The sequence below is a fragment of the Mercenaria mercenaria genome, chromosome 13 (genome assembly GCF_021730395.1).
Source record: "Mercenaria mercenaria strain notata chromosome 13, MADL_Memer_1, whole genome shotgun sequence".
NCBI classification, from domain to species: Eukaryota; Metazoa; Mollusca; class Bivalvia; order Venerida; family Veneridae; genus Mercenaria; species Mercenaria mercenaria.
In genome coordinates this window covers 52842564-52859552 of record NC_069373.1, presented here as the reverse complement: position 1 = coordinate 52859552, position 16989 = coordinate 52842564, and the positions used below count along the sequence as shown (strand labels likewise).

General features: G+C 36.2%; 1 protein-coding gene across 1 annotated transcript in view; it reads right to left on the bottom strand.

Moving 5' to 3' along the window:
- Window positions 1–3778: 3778 nt before the first annotated feature.
- LOC123528452 (TPR and ankyrin repeat-containing protein 1-like) overlaps window positions 3779–16989 on the bottom strand; it is a 153863-nt gene continuing 140652 nt past the window's right edge. The window contains exon 46 of the mRNA XM_045308172.2: window positions 3779–16788. Coding sequence (XP_045164107.2) covers window positions 16606–16788 — 183 coding nt within the window. The 3' untranslated portion in view covers window positions 3779–16605. The remainder of the gene's footprint in view (window positions 16789–16989) is intronic.

Sequence of the window (16989 nt, the reverse complement as noted above, 5' to 3'; positions counted from 1 at the left end):
ATTTATCCGCATCCAAATACTTAACAGGATAGACTAATCCAGGTTATAGGGGTGTTACGCTTAATATACATGTACAAGAAAATATAACCAATCATCTGATCGAAGCACGGTACGTGTATGTTATAGGTATTGTTTATGGCGTTAAGTCAATACACTACCGTTTACGATACAATGAGTGATTCGGAGTTCGATTCCCATAGATCTACCCATAAAAAAAAAATTTTAAAACTGTATTTATTTTTTTTTAAATTTAAATTTCAACGAAACCAACACGAGTTAATCAATCTAGTTCTAACTATATATGTCAATATTAACACAAATTATGTTTAAGGCATCGCCACAGTCACAAATCGGTATCAGTTCATATTTTCAGGCCAAGTATTTTTCTCTTGAAAATAGCACTAAAGCCGTAACAGCCGGTCAAATTATCATCAACATAAGAAGCATATGATGATGTATAGTACATATCCCGCTTGTAAAATGTTTGAGTCTCGTTTAGACCGAAAGTTTACCCCAAAATATTGAAATCTTACGTGCAATCAAACTCCAATATTAAAAATATTACAAAGACAAAATTTCGTTCATTTCAAAGTACAATATGTATACTGCAAACTCTTATGGATTTTTGTCAAAATTGTTCCTGGTTATTGCATAAGACACAAAAAGACAACCCCATGTAAATTTAATTTAAAATGTTGTTTGTACTTGCATTATTGACCACAGGTAGCCAGGTAAACCTATACATAATCCTATAATATCACCTGTTTATATACATGTAAATTATGTGTGAACACAAATTAGATAAATATTGATGGTGATGGGATTTTTGTGTATAATTCAGTAATCAGGTAAAATTTCAAAATAATTTCTTTAGACTTTATTCTTCACAGTCTGCTTTACAATTGGCTGTAATTATCTTTTATATGTATTGAATATATATTGAGTTTGACTGCACATAAAATTGCAAAATTTTGTCATCTTGGCAAGAGAAAAATATCAAATAAAGGCATAATACAGGTAGTGAAATGCACATCCTTTTACTTGCATGTGTTCACATAGATATTTAAAACATAATTATGACAAAATTACTGAGTTTACTGTTACCACTTAGTCATCTTTTATTTTATGAAAATTTGCATGTAAAATTTGGAGTCAAATGGTCGCCACTGTGGGCGATGCCTTAAATACACTTCGCGTTTAATATGATCTAGATCTATTGTTTTCAGTTCAACTATTCGGAGAGAATAGGGGTGCTATTCTACTCGCCCCTGAGTCGGCGTCGGCGTTTCACATTTTTGGTTAAGTTTTTCGGCAACCTTTGTTTTTCTGCCATATGTTACTATTGCTTATATCTTACTGTAACTTTATATACGCATTGCCCAGCATACAAACAAAGAATGTGCAGGGGCTGTGCCCATTATACCCAAGGCCAAGGTCACCAAGTTGTTATACTTGGAATTATTTTCATGTTAATTTTTTTTCGAAAGCTTCGTCTTCGATCTTTATCAATCTTGGTTTGTAGCATCATTATAAGTCCTCTTTCAAATTTATTCCAATGAGATTACTTGAGCTAAAAATAAGAAAACTTTTCAACGTTTTCTTCATATAAACCGCTTGATGGATCTTCAGTAGCACCATGGTAAGGCCCTCTCAATTTTGTTCAAATGAGGGTGCTTGACCCATTTTAGGGGCCGCTAGAGCTAAAAATTGACAAGAGCTGTCACAGGAGACAGCGCGCTCGACTATTACTGTGCTAGATAGTGAAATAAGAGCACATCAGAGGAAGCAGGAATGATCATGGAGTGTTTAATGACAAATAAAGTTTCATTATCAAACTCAGCTGAGACTTAAAATGTTTTGTGAACAGGGGGCCTGAAATTCCCAAAAAGAACATATTTAATAAAAATATTGGTGGACTTTCTGTCATATTATGTGGATGATGATGTGGAACAAACATTTCAAGTTTGAATCAAATCCATTTATAAACAAGAGATATAGTGAAAAAGCATAAAAAATTTAACTGAATTTCTAGGTAAAAAGGGACATAATTCATGAAATATTTGTGCAAGAGGTATGAACCTGTGTCATATAAGGAACATGATAAGGAAGAACTATTTTAAGTCTGAATCATTTCCATCAAGTAATAACGGATATAGTGAAAGTCCGTCAAAATTAACGTGAAACTAGAGGATGCTTTTGTAGTAAAGAACATGTCTCCCCCAAAGCATAGTAATTATAGGTAAGAAGTCAATAGGGAATAGGAGCGAAAGTCAGAGACACTGACAGTTGACTTAATGATTGAAATGCAATAGGAATCATCTACTTGAAATGTCCAGTCATCCCATGAAAATGTTCGTGGTCAAGTGGTTCAAGTTATGAACTGGAAACGGGTTTCCATGTTCTGGCCCCTGCGACCTTGACCTCTGAAAGAAGGACCCAAGATCAATAGGGTCATTTACTAGGTATATCCAATCATCCCGTGAAGTTTCAACGTTCTCTGTCAAGTGGTTCTCAAGTTATGGATTAGAAATGGTTTTCCATGTTCTAGTCCCTGTGACCTTGACCTTTGATCGAGTGAGCCCAAAATAAAAAGCGGCCGTCTGTTCTGCATGTCTAATCATCCTATGAAGTTTCAACATTCTGTGTCAAGTGGTTGTCATATTATTGATCGAAATGGTTTTCCATGTTCAGGACTCTGTGACCTTGACCTTTGATGGAGTGACTCCAAAACCAATAGGGGTCATCTTCTCTGTAAGCCCTATAACCCTAAATAGTTTGAAAGGTCTTTGAGCTCAATTTGTGACCTTGATCTTTGACCTACAGACCCGGTTAATGTGCTCTGCACATCGTCTTACCGCCACCTACCTACAGGCCAAATTTGAAGTCAATACCTGCATGGTTATTTAATTATGATCCGGACATGAAATATGATTGACGATTTTGATCTTTGAGCTCAAATTGTGACCTTGACCTTTGGCCTTCAGAGCCAGTTCAAGCGCTCTTTACATCGTCTCATTGCCATCTACCTATATGCGAAGTTTAAAGTCAATACCTTTAACGGTTATACTCCGGACACGAATTACGACGGACAGACAGATGCATACGCCATCACATAATACGTCCCGTTTATCCAGAACAGGGGAATAATTCATGAATATAAAAAACATTGGTTCCACTTGGCTGGATTTTTTTGCTAATTTGAAAAAATTGGACTTCACACAGGTTTTTGTAATGGGCAGCTATGGGAAATTTACAATTTTGGTAACATTTTCGTGAATAGAAATATCTCGACAATATACATTTTACTGAAACTTTTCAGTCTTAAAAAACATAGTCTGAAGTACAGTGTAATGTCCTTTTGCTTTTTCTTCAACTACCATAACCTGTAATTCTAAGTAATAAAGGGGTGTAATTCTTAAAATACTGGTACGAGTTATGGCCCTTATGTCAGATGATGTGGGTGATGACAAGGGATATCTATTTTAAGCTGGAAGGGAATCTATCAAGTAATAACAGAGATAATTGGGAAGTGCATCAAAACTTGAATCAAGGTGTGGACTCGGAACGGACGCCAACGCCTGGTCGAGTAGGATAGCCCTCTTTATTAAACGACTTCTTCTCATAGACGCTTGATAGATCTTCATCAAACTTGGTCTGTAGCATCAGTGTAAGATCCTCTCCCAAATTTGTACAAATGGGGGCTCGGTCTTTTTTAGGGGACGACTGACCGATTTGTGTGCTTGTGGTGTGCTTGTGGATATAAAAAACAAACAACATCTAAACAAATAAACTTTATTTTGATTGTAAACTGCTGCAATACCTGCAGTGAATCTAATAATGTAAATGTACAAATAATGGCAAAAAAAACCAAAGTGAAGATGAACTTCACTTTTAAACTGCTGAAACACTTTCAGTGAATCAAACAATCTAGATGACAATGACAAAAATGAGGAAGATGAATCGTTAACTACTGAAACATGCAGTTAATCAATCAAACTAAATGTGAACTACTGCAACAATCTAAATATACATTGGATGTTCGAAAAGAAATACAACCGATCTTCGCATTTCTTCACCTTGATCCAGTGAGGTAAGTAATTGATCTAGAAAAAGAAAAAATGAGTTTCAAATCTATATGCCTTTTAGTAATAGCTGTATGTACTTGCACGCAAAACTTTAACCAGAACTTGCTAAGTCCAAAAGGGGGCATAATTTGGCCAAAATGAAGGTCAGAGTTATGGGACTTGATCCTATCAACTAGTTTTATAACCCCGAAGACACATGTGAAGTTTCAAATCAATATCTGCATTAGTTTTGGAGATAATAACTTGCATGTAAAACTTTAACCAAAATTTTCTAAGTCTAAAAGGGGGCATAATTTGCTCAAAAAACATGTCAGAGTTATGGGACTTGACCCAGTGAGGTTGGTAATTGATCTAGAAAAAGAAAAAATAAGTTTTAAATCTATATGCCTTTTAGAAATAGTTGTATGTACTTGCACGCAAAACTTTAACCAGAATTTTCTAAGTCCAAAAGGGGGCATAATTTGGCCAAAATAAAGTCAGAGTTATGGGACTTGCTGCTATCAACTAGTTTTATAACCCTGAAGACACATGTGAAGTTTCAAATCAATATCTGCATTAGTTTTGGAGATAGTAACTTGCATGTAAAACTTTAACCAAAATTTTCTAAGTCTAAAAGGGGGCATAATTTGCTCAAAATACATGTCAGAGTTATGGGTCTTGACCCAGTGAGGTTGGTAATTGATCTAGAAAAAGAAAAAATAAGTTTCAAATCTATATGCCTTTTAGAAATAGTTGTATGTACTTGCACGCAAAACTTTAACCAGAATTTTCTAAGTCCAAAAGGGGGCATAATTTGGCCAAAATGAAAGTCGGAGTTATGGGACTTGCTGCTATCAACTAGTTTTATAACCCCGAAGACACATGTGAAGTTTCAAACCAATATCTGCATTAGTTTTGGAGATAGTAACTTGCATGTAAAACTTTAACCAACATTTTCTAAGTCCAAAAGGGGGCATAATTTGCTCAAAATACATGTCAGAGTTATGGGACTTGACCCAGAGAGGTTGGTAATTGACCTAGAAAAAGAAGAAATAAGTTTCAAAGCTATATGCCTTTCATTGATGGCTGTATGTACTTGCATGCAAAAACTTAACCCAGGTGTGACGCCGACACCGACGCCGACGCCAGGGTGAGTAGAATAGCTAGACTATTCTTCGAATAGTCGAGCTAAAAACAAGAAAGTAGGTCAGTAGGTCAAGGTCACAGTCAAGTGACATCATATTACTTGGGGTCATCAGGTAATTGAACAGTCTTAGAAATAGGATCAGATGATTTTTTTAAGTATTTTTCCTATATAACACACATAATAACTAAGTGACCCCAGGGCGGGACCTCTTTTAACCCAGGGGCATAATTTGAATAATTTTGGTAGAGGACTACTAGACAATGCATCATACCAAATATCAAAAGCCTATGTCGTATGGTTTCAGACAAGAAGATTTTTAAAGCTTTTTCCTATATGAGTCTACATAAAACTTGGGACCCCCAGGGCAGGGCTTCATTTCACCCAAGGGGTATAATTTGAACAATTTTGGTTAAGAACCATAAGACAGTGCTACAAACCAAATATCAAAGGTCTAAGTGTTGTGGTTTCAGACAAGAAGATTTTTAAAACTTTTTTCCCTATTTAAGTCTATATAAACCGTGTGACCCCCGGGGCGGGGCCATATTTGACCCTTGGGGGATAATTTGAAAAATCTTGGTAGAGGACCACTAGATGGTGCTACACACCAGATATCAAAGCCCTAGGCCCTGCGGTTTTGGACAAGAATTTTTTTTAAGTTTTTCCTTTCGGCTGCCATGGCAACCAGAGTTCTGCATGGAATTCAATTCTTGGAACAATTTTGAAAGGGGGCCATATAAGGATCATTCCTGTGAAGTTTGCTGTAATTCTGCCCAGTGGTTTTTAAGAAGATTTTTTTTAGAAAATGTTGACAGACGGACGACGCACGTCGGACGACTGACATTGAACGGTCACAAAAGCTCACTATGAGCCTTTGGCTCAGGTGAGCTAAAAACAAGAAACGCTGAAATCTTTGCATCACGCCAACAAGTTCTCGTTAAAAAAGGGGTCATTTTCCGTAATACCTATCTGACTGCATCCATTCATGCTATTCAGAAGTACAGATACACCAAGCATAGAGGTGTCATTGCCATATGTAATTCCTGACCCTATGGCAGTGAAGGACCACACCAGGATTTAAACCATGACCCGTTCATTTCTCATTATAAGAGGTACACTAGACGAAAGCTTTAGCCAACTGTACCGACGCAAAGTATATATTCAGTGGAAAATTTTCTACTTTTAAGTACCAGTGGCATCGACGCGATTGATCCCCAAATACATTCCAAACCGTGTTTGATAAAAGCGATCTAAAGACCATGTTTGCTGACAATAGGTATACTTCAAATACACTCAAAACCCAATTCTTGATATAAGCTTGTTATACATCGCATTTGGTGACAAATACATTCGCAACCTTAGTGTTTGTTATAAGCTATCAACACACCTAATTTGCTGACAATAGATGTACCCAAATAAAGATATCGAGTGAAAGCCATATTCCGATTTATAGTAACTGTGACCCCAAAGCTGACTCTTCATATAAGCTTGCTATACACCAAGTTTGGTGACAGTAAGAAGATTACAAACTAACGTTATAACCTGGAAACCACCTTTTTAATGATCACAGTTTAAAAACCCTATTTTTTATAACTGTGACCTGGAACTTATGGCATTAAAATTACAAAAGTTATGTCACGATTTAAACCAAGACCCATCATTTCCACAGCACAAAAGGTAGCTTTGGACCATCGCTCTAGACCACACTGTGCCATGGCAGACTTTTCTAAGTATGCAGATTTATTATTTTATGCTGACCTTGAACTTGACCCCACAAACCCCATATACAAACCCTACCTTGTTTTTTTTTCTAAGCTAAATATAAGCAAAGTTCAATTTCAATATATCGATGCAAACTGATGTTTTTGAACGTTAACCGTTTTGTTTTCATTTTTAGCAACTAGGGACCTCATACGCAATCCAAACCTCCCTCTCTATGCAAACTACCTATATACCAATTTGCAATCGGTCAATCCTAACTCAAGTTGCTCAGTGAAAACTATAAGTTGATGCAGAGTGCACGCACAACGACATTCGCCTATCTAATAACCACTTGTTTTTTTTTCTTTTGAAAACCTGGTAAAACAGTCACAATTACACGATATGAAAAGAAAACTGCTGATTTGTTTCTATTTTTAGAAATTCTGAAGAATTAAGTTTGTGAAAATTGAGATCAGGGTTACAATACGTATACTGACAAAACTGAAATACAAATCAATGTAGAAAATAATGTAATGAATAACCAAACAATAAAACAATTTAAACAAAGAAAGATGTCTTAACAGAATTTTGCTTTAAAAAATACAAGTTACAACATCTTAGAATTTGAACAAAACATTTCTCTTTTTACTAAATGTATATTTACTTTTAAGCCTCCTCTTTAGAAGTACCGAGTAGTTTTTACCAAGATGTCAAGGAATCATTTAGTCAAAATAGGCAAACAGGAATTTATAACAAGAGCTGTCACAGGAGACAGCGCGCTGGACTATTTCGATGCTGGATAGTGAAACTGGGCACATCTGAGGAAACTAGAGCTGTCACTGGAGTGTTTGATGACTCCAATTGTGGATGAAGATATTGCACAATAGCCTGAGTCTATATAAGTACATCCTAAGCAAAAAGGGGCATAATTCATTAAATATTGGCGCCAGAGTTATGCAGCTTGTGTCATATAGTGTGGGCGATGATGTTGAACAACTATTATAAGTTTGAATAAAATCCATTCAGTAATAACAGAGACAGAGTGAAAGTGCATCAAAACTTTAACCTAAAATTCTAAGTAAAAAGGGGAAATAATTCATGAAAAATTGGTCCCAGAGTTATGCACCTTGTGTCATATGATAAGGGTAATGATGCTGAACAATTGTTTAAGTTTGAATCAGATCTATTCAGTAATAACAGAGATAGAGTGAAAGTGCATAAAACTTTAACCTGAAATTCTAAGTAAAAAGGGGAATAATTCATGAAAAATTGTGCCAGAGTTATGCATCTTGTGTCATATGATGTGGGTGTTGATGTTGAACAACTATTTTAAGTTTGAATAAAATCCATTCAGTAATAACAGAGACAGAGTGAAAGTGCATCAAAACTTTAACCTGAAAATCTAAGTGAAAAGTGGGGGATAATTCATGAAATATTGGTGCCAGAGTTATGATCCTTATGTCAGATGATGTAAATGATGATGAGGAATAAGTATTTCAAGTTTGAATCAATTCCATAAAGTAATTACAGAGATAAGTTGAAAAAAGAGAAAGTGCACCAAAACTTTAACCAAAGTGGGGACGCGGAAAGACGCCGATGCCGGGGCAAGTAGGACAGCTCTCCTTATACTTCGTATAGTCGAGCTAACAAAATGTGCATAGTATGAAAACATACAGATCCAGCTCCATTATGTTTCTATCATCCCTCGAACAATGTAAAAGAAAAAACCACAACAAAAAACAAGAGGGCCATGATGGCCCTATATCGCTCACCTGTTATCACTGCACTTGAGGATAAGAAGGTCCTCAGAAAAAATATCTAAGTCCAAAGGAGAGGAACAACAAAGGGAAGAAATTAAACCAAAAAGAAAAAAAAATCTTACAAGGTACAGATATGTCAAAATACACCTAAAAATTGGAGGTACCATCCATGTTGTACCACAGAAAAGTGGTCTCGGTTTTTCCCTACGGCCAATAATAAAAAAGCTACTAAAAGCAAGCTATTTATAGTAACGTAAATGGGAAGTAATTAAAAAAAATGATTGTAAGTTAACAAAAGAAGGATCTGCCAAAAATCTGTTGACATAAATGAAATTTCAGATCAGTATCTTCATTAGTTACGGAGATATACCCATTTAATTTGAAATAAAGGGAGGTAATTTAACATAAAATCAGTCCATAGTTATCTACTCTCATTGACTCAGTCCAACTAATGACAATAATAAAATTTCAAATACGTCCTATAAGTACTTACTGATATAAATCCATTTTGATTACAATCAGGGGAGGTAATCAGATATAAAATAACTCTGGAACCTACGAATGGATCTGATTTGTCGTGGAATCCAAGATTTATTGTTGTTGAAGATATTTTGGAAGTTTGTGTCAAATAAAACCATAAATGAAGTCTATATGGCCGCAAAAGCCAAAATAGCCAATTTTGGACCTTTAAGGGGCCATAACTCTGGAACCCATGAAGAAATCTTGCCAGTTCAAGAAAGGAACCAAGATCTTGTGGTGATATAAGTTTTGTGCAAGTTTGGTTAAAATCAAATCATAAATGAAGCTGCTATTGTGCAGACAAGGTCAAAACAGCTAATTTTGGCCCTTTCAGGGGCCATAACTCTGGTATCCATTACGGGATCTGGCCAGTTCAAGAAAGGAATCTAGATCTTATGGTGACACAAGTTTTGTGCAAGTTTAATTAAATTCAAATCATAAATGAAGCTGTTATTGTGTAGACAAGGTCAAAATAGCTAATCTGGCCCTTTCAGGGGCCATCACTCTGGAACCCATAATGGAATCTAGCCAGCTCAAGAAAGGAACCAAGATCATTATGGTGATACAAGTTGTGTGCAAGTTTGGTTAAAATTAAATCATAAATGAAGCTGCTATTGTGCAGACAAGGTCAAAATAGCTAATTCTGGCCCTTTCAGGAGCCATAACTCTGGTACCCATAATAGGATCTGGCCAGTTCAAGAAAGGAGCAAAGATCTTATGGTGATACAAGTTGTATGCTTGTTTGGTAAAAATCAAATTATAAATAAAGCTGCTATTGTGCAGACAAGGTCAAAACATCTAATTTTGGCCCTTTCAGGGGCCATAACTCTGGAACCTGTAATGGGATCTGACCAGTTCAAGAAAGGAATCGAGATCTTATGGTGATACACGTTGTGTGCAAGTTTGGTTAAAATCAAATCATAAATGAAACCACTATCGTGCAGACAAGAAATTGTTGACGCACGGACGGACGGACGGACGATCACAAAAGCTCACCTTGTCACTATGTGACAGGTGAGCTAAAAACATTTAAAAAGAAAAAAAAAACATGTAAAGATGAACTTTTACTTCAAAAAACAAATGGGCCTTAGTCATTTACTTATATAAAACAATGCTGTATATAAGCTTTCTTTTGAAAACAATTCCTCAAGCTCTATGAAAGTGAAACCGGATCAGACTAGAGCTATAAATGGAGTGATTAATGATCCCGATGTGGAGGGTGACATTGGACAAATGTTTGAATCATATCTCAGTAAGCTGGGTAGTAACACAGAGAGAGCGAAAATGTATCTTGTGTCATATGATGTTGGTGATGATGTGAAACAAGTATTTTACATCTGAATCAAATCCATTTAGTAACAACATGGATAAAATGAAAGTGCATCAAAATTAAGCTGAAATTCTAAGGAGTGTGACAGATTTATGGGCCTTGTGTAATATGATGTTGAATAACTATTTTAATTCAAACACATTTAGTAGTAACAGAGACAGAGTAAAAATGCATCTAGGGTTTAACCTAAAATTGTAAGTAACAAGAGCTGTCACTTGACAGCGCGCTCGACTATTCTCAGTGCTTGATAGTATAATATAAGCCATGAGTAAAACTTTAACATTACAATAAGCATATTCTAAGTCGAAAAGGAGCAATAATTCAGCCAAAATGCTTGACAGAGTTGCCTCCTCTTTTTTACAGACTAGGTCATGATGGTAAACAAGTATGCAAAATATAAAAGCAATATATCAATGGACTTTGAAAATATTTGGGGTTGTACGCAAACTTTAACATTACAATAAGCATATTCTAAGTCGGAAAGGGGCCATAATTCAGTCAAAATGCTTGATAGAGTTGCCTCCTCCTTTTTACAGACTGGGGTCATGATGGTAAACAAGTATGCAAAATATCAAAGCAATATCTCAATGGACTTTGAAAATATTTGGGGTGGTACGCAAACTTTAACATTTGTGTGACGCTCATGCTCACGCCGGGGCGAGTAGGATAGCTCCCCTATTCTTCGAATAGTCAAGCTAAAAAGGAGACAAAATTTAAGATATATTGGCATCAGAGTTCTAGACCGCGGATCACAAGAAGTTAGTAGTGGCGATTTGAAACAATGTCAGGGTTTTTATGGACTGGACACAAACTTGCGTACGGACGGAATTGTTTACGGACAGAAAAGCACAATCCTACTCCAGAAAACTGGTTTTCAACCAGCAGGGGACTAATAATGATAAGTTCCATCAAAATGCTTTCACTGCTTTCATAGCTTTATAAGGAAAACAACTTTTTTTTCAAATCCAAAATAGTAAAGAATTTTGTTAAAAAACAAGAGGACCATGATGGTCCTGAATCACTCACCTGTTCCCACATGACCCAGTTTTGAGTATGACGTACTTTTTTCTATTATTTGACATAGTGACCTAGTTTTTGAGCTCATGTGATCCAGTTTTGAATCTGATCTAGATATCATCAAGATAAAAATTCTGACCAATTTTCATGAAGATCCATTGAAAAATATGGCCTCTACAGAGGTCACAAGGTTTTTCTATTATTTGACCTATTGACCTCGTTTTCAACAGTACGTGACCCTGTTTTTGAACTTGACCTAGATATCATCAAGGTGAACATTCTCACTAATTTCCATGAAGATCTCATGAAAATATGGCCTCTAGAGAGGTCACAAGGTTTTTCTATTTTTACTGGCATAGTTTTTGACCGCATGTGACCCAGTTTCGAAACTGACCTAGATACCATCAAGGTGAACATTCAGACCAATTTTCATGAAGATCTATTGAAAAATATGGCCTCTAGAGAGGTCAAAAGATTTTTCTAATTTTAGACCTATTGACCTAGTTTTTGACCGCACGTGACCCAGTTTCAAACTTGACTAGATATCATCAAGATGAACATTCAGACCAACTTTCATACAGATCCCATGAAAAGTATGGCCTCTGGAGAGGTCACAAGGTTTTTATTTTATTTGACCTACTGACCTAGTTTTTGAAGGCACATGACTCAGTTTCAAACTTGACCTAGATATCAGCAAGATGAACATTCTGACCAATTTTCATGAAGATCCATTCAAGGGTATGGCCTCTAGAGAGGTCACAAGGTTTTTCTACTTTAAGACCTACTGACCTAGTTTTTGATCTCAGCTGACCCAGTTTCAAATTTGACCTATATATCATCAAGATAAACAGTCAGACCAACTTTCATATACATCCCATGAAAAATATGGCCTCTAGAGAGGTCCCAAGGTTTTTTCATTATTTGACCTACTGACCTACTTTTTGAAGGCATGTGACCCAGTTTCGAACTTGACCTAGATATCACCATGATGAACATTCTGACTAATTTTCATGAAGATCCATTCACAAGTATGGCCTCTAGAGAGGTCACAAGGTTTTTCTATTTTTAGACCTACTGACCTAGTTTTTGACCGCACATGACCCAGTTTCGAACTTGACCTAGATATCATCAAGATGAACATTCAGACAAACTTTCATACAGATCCCATGAAAAATATGGCCTCTAGAGAGGTCACAAGGTTTTTCTATTATTTGACCTACTGACCTAGTTTTTGAAGGCACGTGACCCAGTTTCAAACTTGACCTAGATATCATCAAGATGAACATTCTGACCAATTTTCATGAAGATCTTGTGAAATATATGGTCTCTAGAGAGGTCACAAGGTTTTTCTAGTTTAAGACCTACTGACCTAGTTTTTGACCGCACGTGACTCAGTTTCGAACCTGACCTAGATATCATCAAGATGAACATTCTGACAAATTTTCATAAAGACCCCATGAAAAATATGACCTCTAGAGTGGTCACAAGGTTTTTCTATTATTTGACCTACTGACCTAGTTTTTGAAGGCACGTGACCCAGTTTCAAACTTGACCTAGATATTATCAAGATGAACATTCTGACCAATTTTCATGAAGATCTTGTGAAATATATGGTCTCTAGAGAGGTCACAAGGTTTTTCTATTTTTAGACCTACTGACCTAGTTTTTGAAGGCACGTGACCCAGTTTCGAACTTGACCTAGATATCATCAAGATGAACATTCTGACCAATTTTCATGAAGATCTTTTGAAATATATGGCCTCTAGAGAGGTCACAAGGTTTCTCTATTTTTAGACCTACTGACCTAGTTTTTGACCGCACGTGACCCAGTTTCTAACTTGACCTAGATATCATCAAGATGAACATTCTGACAAATTTTCATAAAGACCCCATGAAAAATTTGACCTTTAGAGTGGTCACAAGGTTTTTCTATTATTTGACCTACTGACCTAGTTTCTGATGGTACGTAACCCAGTTTCGAACTTGACCTAGATATCATCAAGATGAACATTCTGACCAATTTTCATGAAGATCTTGTGAAATATATGGCCTCTAGAGAGGTCACAAGGTTTTTCTATTTTTAGACCTACTGACCTAGTTTTTGACCGCACGTGACCCAGTTTCGAAGTTGACCTAGATATTATCAAGGAGAACATTCTGACCAATTTTCATAAAGACCCCATGAAAAATGTGACCTCTAGAGTGGTCACAAGCAAAAGTTTACGCACGGACGCACGGACTGACGGACAGACGACGGACGCTGCGCGATCACAAAAGCTCACCTTGTCACTTTGTGACAGGTGAGCTAATAAAAAACTTTACTTCATCTCTATACCTGCATTAAGATCCCAGGTTTGGGTTGTTTTAAATCAATTCCTGCGAAGGTTTTATTGAAGGAAATTGTGCTTTTAAGACATTTTCCAAGCGCAAATAGTAAAAAGAAACCGTTAAATTATAAACTGTTGATGAACTTGTCTTACAACCTGTTTTGATGATCAGCGCAAATACCTTCCCAGAATTTCGAAGAAGTTTAAAGTACAAAAGGGTAATAATGTAACGTTGTTAAATTAAAATGCAGTTATCCAACTTGATGTATAAACTAAAATAATGATCAAAAGTTTTGTGCGGACAAGTTTCAGAAACATTTAAGAAAATGTCGGGTTTTTTTTTTTTTTTGAGAATTTCTAATAATGTCAGAAAAGAAGTTAGATCTATGGGACCTGGTATGTGAACTGCCCCCGCCCAATGAATATTTGATGCTGGTACAATAAATATTTGAGACAGTATTATTTTAGAGGGTCATGGATAGCCCAAACTTAACACAAGTGGTTCAATTGTTGTCTTTTAGCTGTAGCAATAGGGAAACTCCATTATGTTGCTCATGATGTTTTGCTATCTATAAAGTCATTTTAAAACTAGCAAGTGAAGTACATGCAGGAATACTAAAGACAAACGTTGGTGAAAATTTATCATATAAATCACTAGAGGGCGTTTAAAATTGTTTTTACTGTTGTCATTTGAAATCAAATGGAACCATATTGACACTTGTGAAGAAGATGCTCGATGCAGAAACCATCTATACCAGTATATCACCCTTAACATATGGCATAAGTGATCTAATAATATTATATGGCTGTAACAGATATAAGACTAGATGCATTTATAACAGAGAATAAGCACTAAAATAATTCAAAACTAGAAGATGCTTTTGTAGAAAAGCACATGTCTCCCCCAATGCATAGTGTCAATAGGAGACAGGAGCGAAAGTAAAAAGAGACAGTCGAATGGCTGACTGCAATAGGCATGTCCAATCATCCTACGAAGATTTAACATTCTGGGTCAAGTGGTTTTCAAGTTATTGATCGAAAACCATTTTCTATGTTCAGGCCCCTGTGATCTTGACCTTTGATCAAGAGACCCTAAAATCAATAGGATTCATCTACTCTGCATGTCCAATCATCCTATTAAGTTTCAACATTCTGGGTCAAGTGGTTCTCAAGTTATTGACTAGAAACCGTTTTCCATGTTCAGACCCCTGTGACTTGACCTAAATGAAAGTGACCCCAAAAACAATAAGGTTCTGGGTCAAATGGTTCACTAGTTATTGATCGGAAAGCGTTTTCAATGTTCTGGTCCCTGTGACCTTGGACTTTGATCAAGTGATCCAAAAATCAATAGGGGTCATCTACTCTGCATATCCAATCATCCTATGAAGTTTCAACATTCTGGGCCAAGTGGTTCTTAATTTATTGCTAGGAAATGGTTTTCCATGTTCAGGCCCCTGTGGCCTTGACCTTTAATAGTGACCCCAAAATCAATACTGGTCATCTTCTCTGCATGTCCAATCATCCTATGAAGTTTCAACATTCCGGCTCTAGTGGTTCTCAAGTTATTGATAGGAAACGGTTTTCCTCGTTCAGGCCCCTGTGACCTTGACCTTTGATGGAGTGACCCCAAAAACAATAGGGGTTGTCTGCTCAATAAGCCCTGCCAACCTATGAAGTCTGAAAGTTCTAGGTCAAATGGTTCTCCAGTTATTGGTCGGAAATGAAGTGCGATGGACGGACAGGGCAAAAACAATGTCTGCCCTAGGAGTGTGTGTGTGTATGGGGGGTGGGGGACATAAAAACAGAAACTAAAATGGTATAACAGTGAGTATAAAGATGTTTAACCACTAAACAGCACTGTCTACTGGTCCCGTTCTTTGACAATATGCAATATGCTTGACAGTGTTATAGTATTAATGATATAAGGCTAAATCTTTCAAAAGTGTTAAGAATGTGGACCTAAACACATTTTTTTACTAAGAAAATACAAATTCCAAAAGTACAAAAAGGATCATAATGCTGATAAAATCTCTGCTCACTCATAATTATAATTTAATGCACGATTATTCAAGCTAAAGGTAGTTTAAAGACCCAAAAGAACTTAATACCAATGTCGACGATCAACTGACAATACCACACTGATTTTCAAGAACAATTTCAGATTAGCTGAAACTGGTGTATCAATAATGCTTCAATGTAATTCTGAGAATAACCCTATATAAATTCAAAATATGAAACATTAACACTTTTTTTATAATACTTACGATTAGATTTTCTATCAAATTATCACTTATCCTTTAGACATATAACTTAATAACATTATAACGTGTATAACCTTTCTTGCATTACATAAAAGCTAAACTTAAGAAAAGTGGATGTTCTTAATATTTCCCGAGTCAATGTAAACATCAGGACCAATAGAGAACCATTGTCTTACGGTTAGTTTGGTTGAAATCCATGACAAATGAAAGTGGTACATGTTTATAGGCAACCTTTTATCACGAAAAGTGGCACAAATCATGAGATCAAAGTTCATCCTTTAAGAGTAAGCATCCGGTCGCATTTTCAGAACCTATAGTAAGCTTTAATACAGACAGATGGCACCCGATAATCAAACTGATAAACGCCGATTTCAGGACTGTACTGTTCCACAAACTTTATAAACCAAATTGTTAACAAATAAACTGTTTTTCTTATACACTAAATCACAGTTCCGTCACAAAAACAAAGTATTCCTTTCAATCTAATGATATGGCTTCCTCCTGCCTCTGTAATGTTTGGTATTCCTAAACTCACGAGTATGCCTTGGTACTGGTGCATCGACAACCTCCTCTATGTCGTCTAATTCATCTTCCCAATTCTCTCCTTGTTGTGACATCGCACTCGACGATGCAGCAACTTGTCTTATCCGCCGCTCCTCTTCTTCCTGGTTTCAATATAGAGATAACAGTTATATCTTTATATATATATGGCAGAAACTAAGTGTCCACTCCAATAACCAGACCCCTAACTATTGCCTTACATACAAAGCATGTTAAAAAATTGAGTGCACTGAAGGTTTTCTCCATACTATTTAATTTTTTAAAAATCAAATTGTCATTTTTGGTATCAAATAAAATGCATTTTA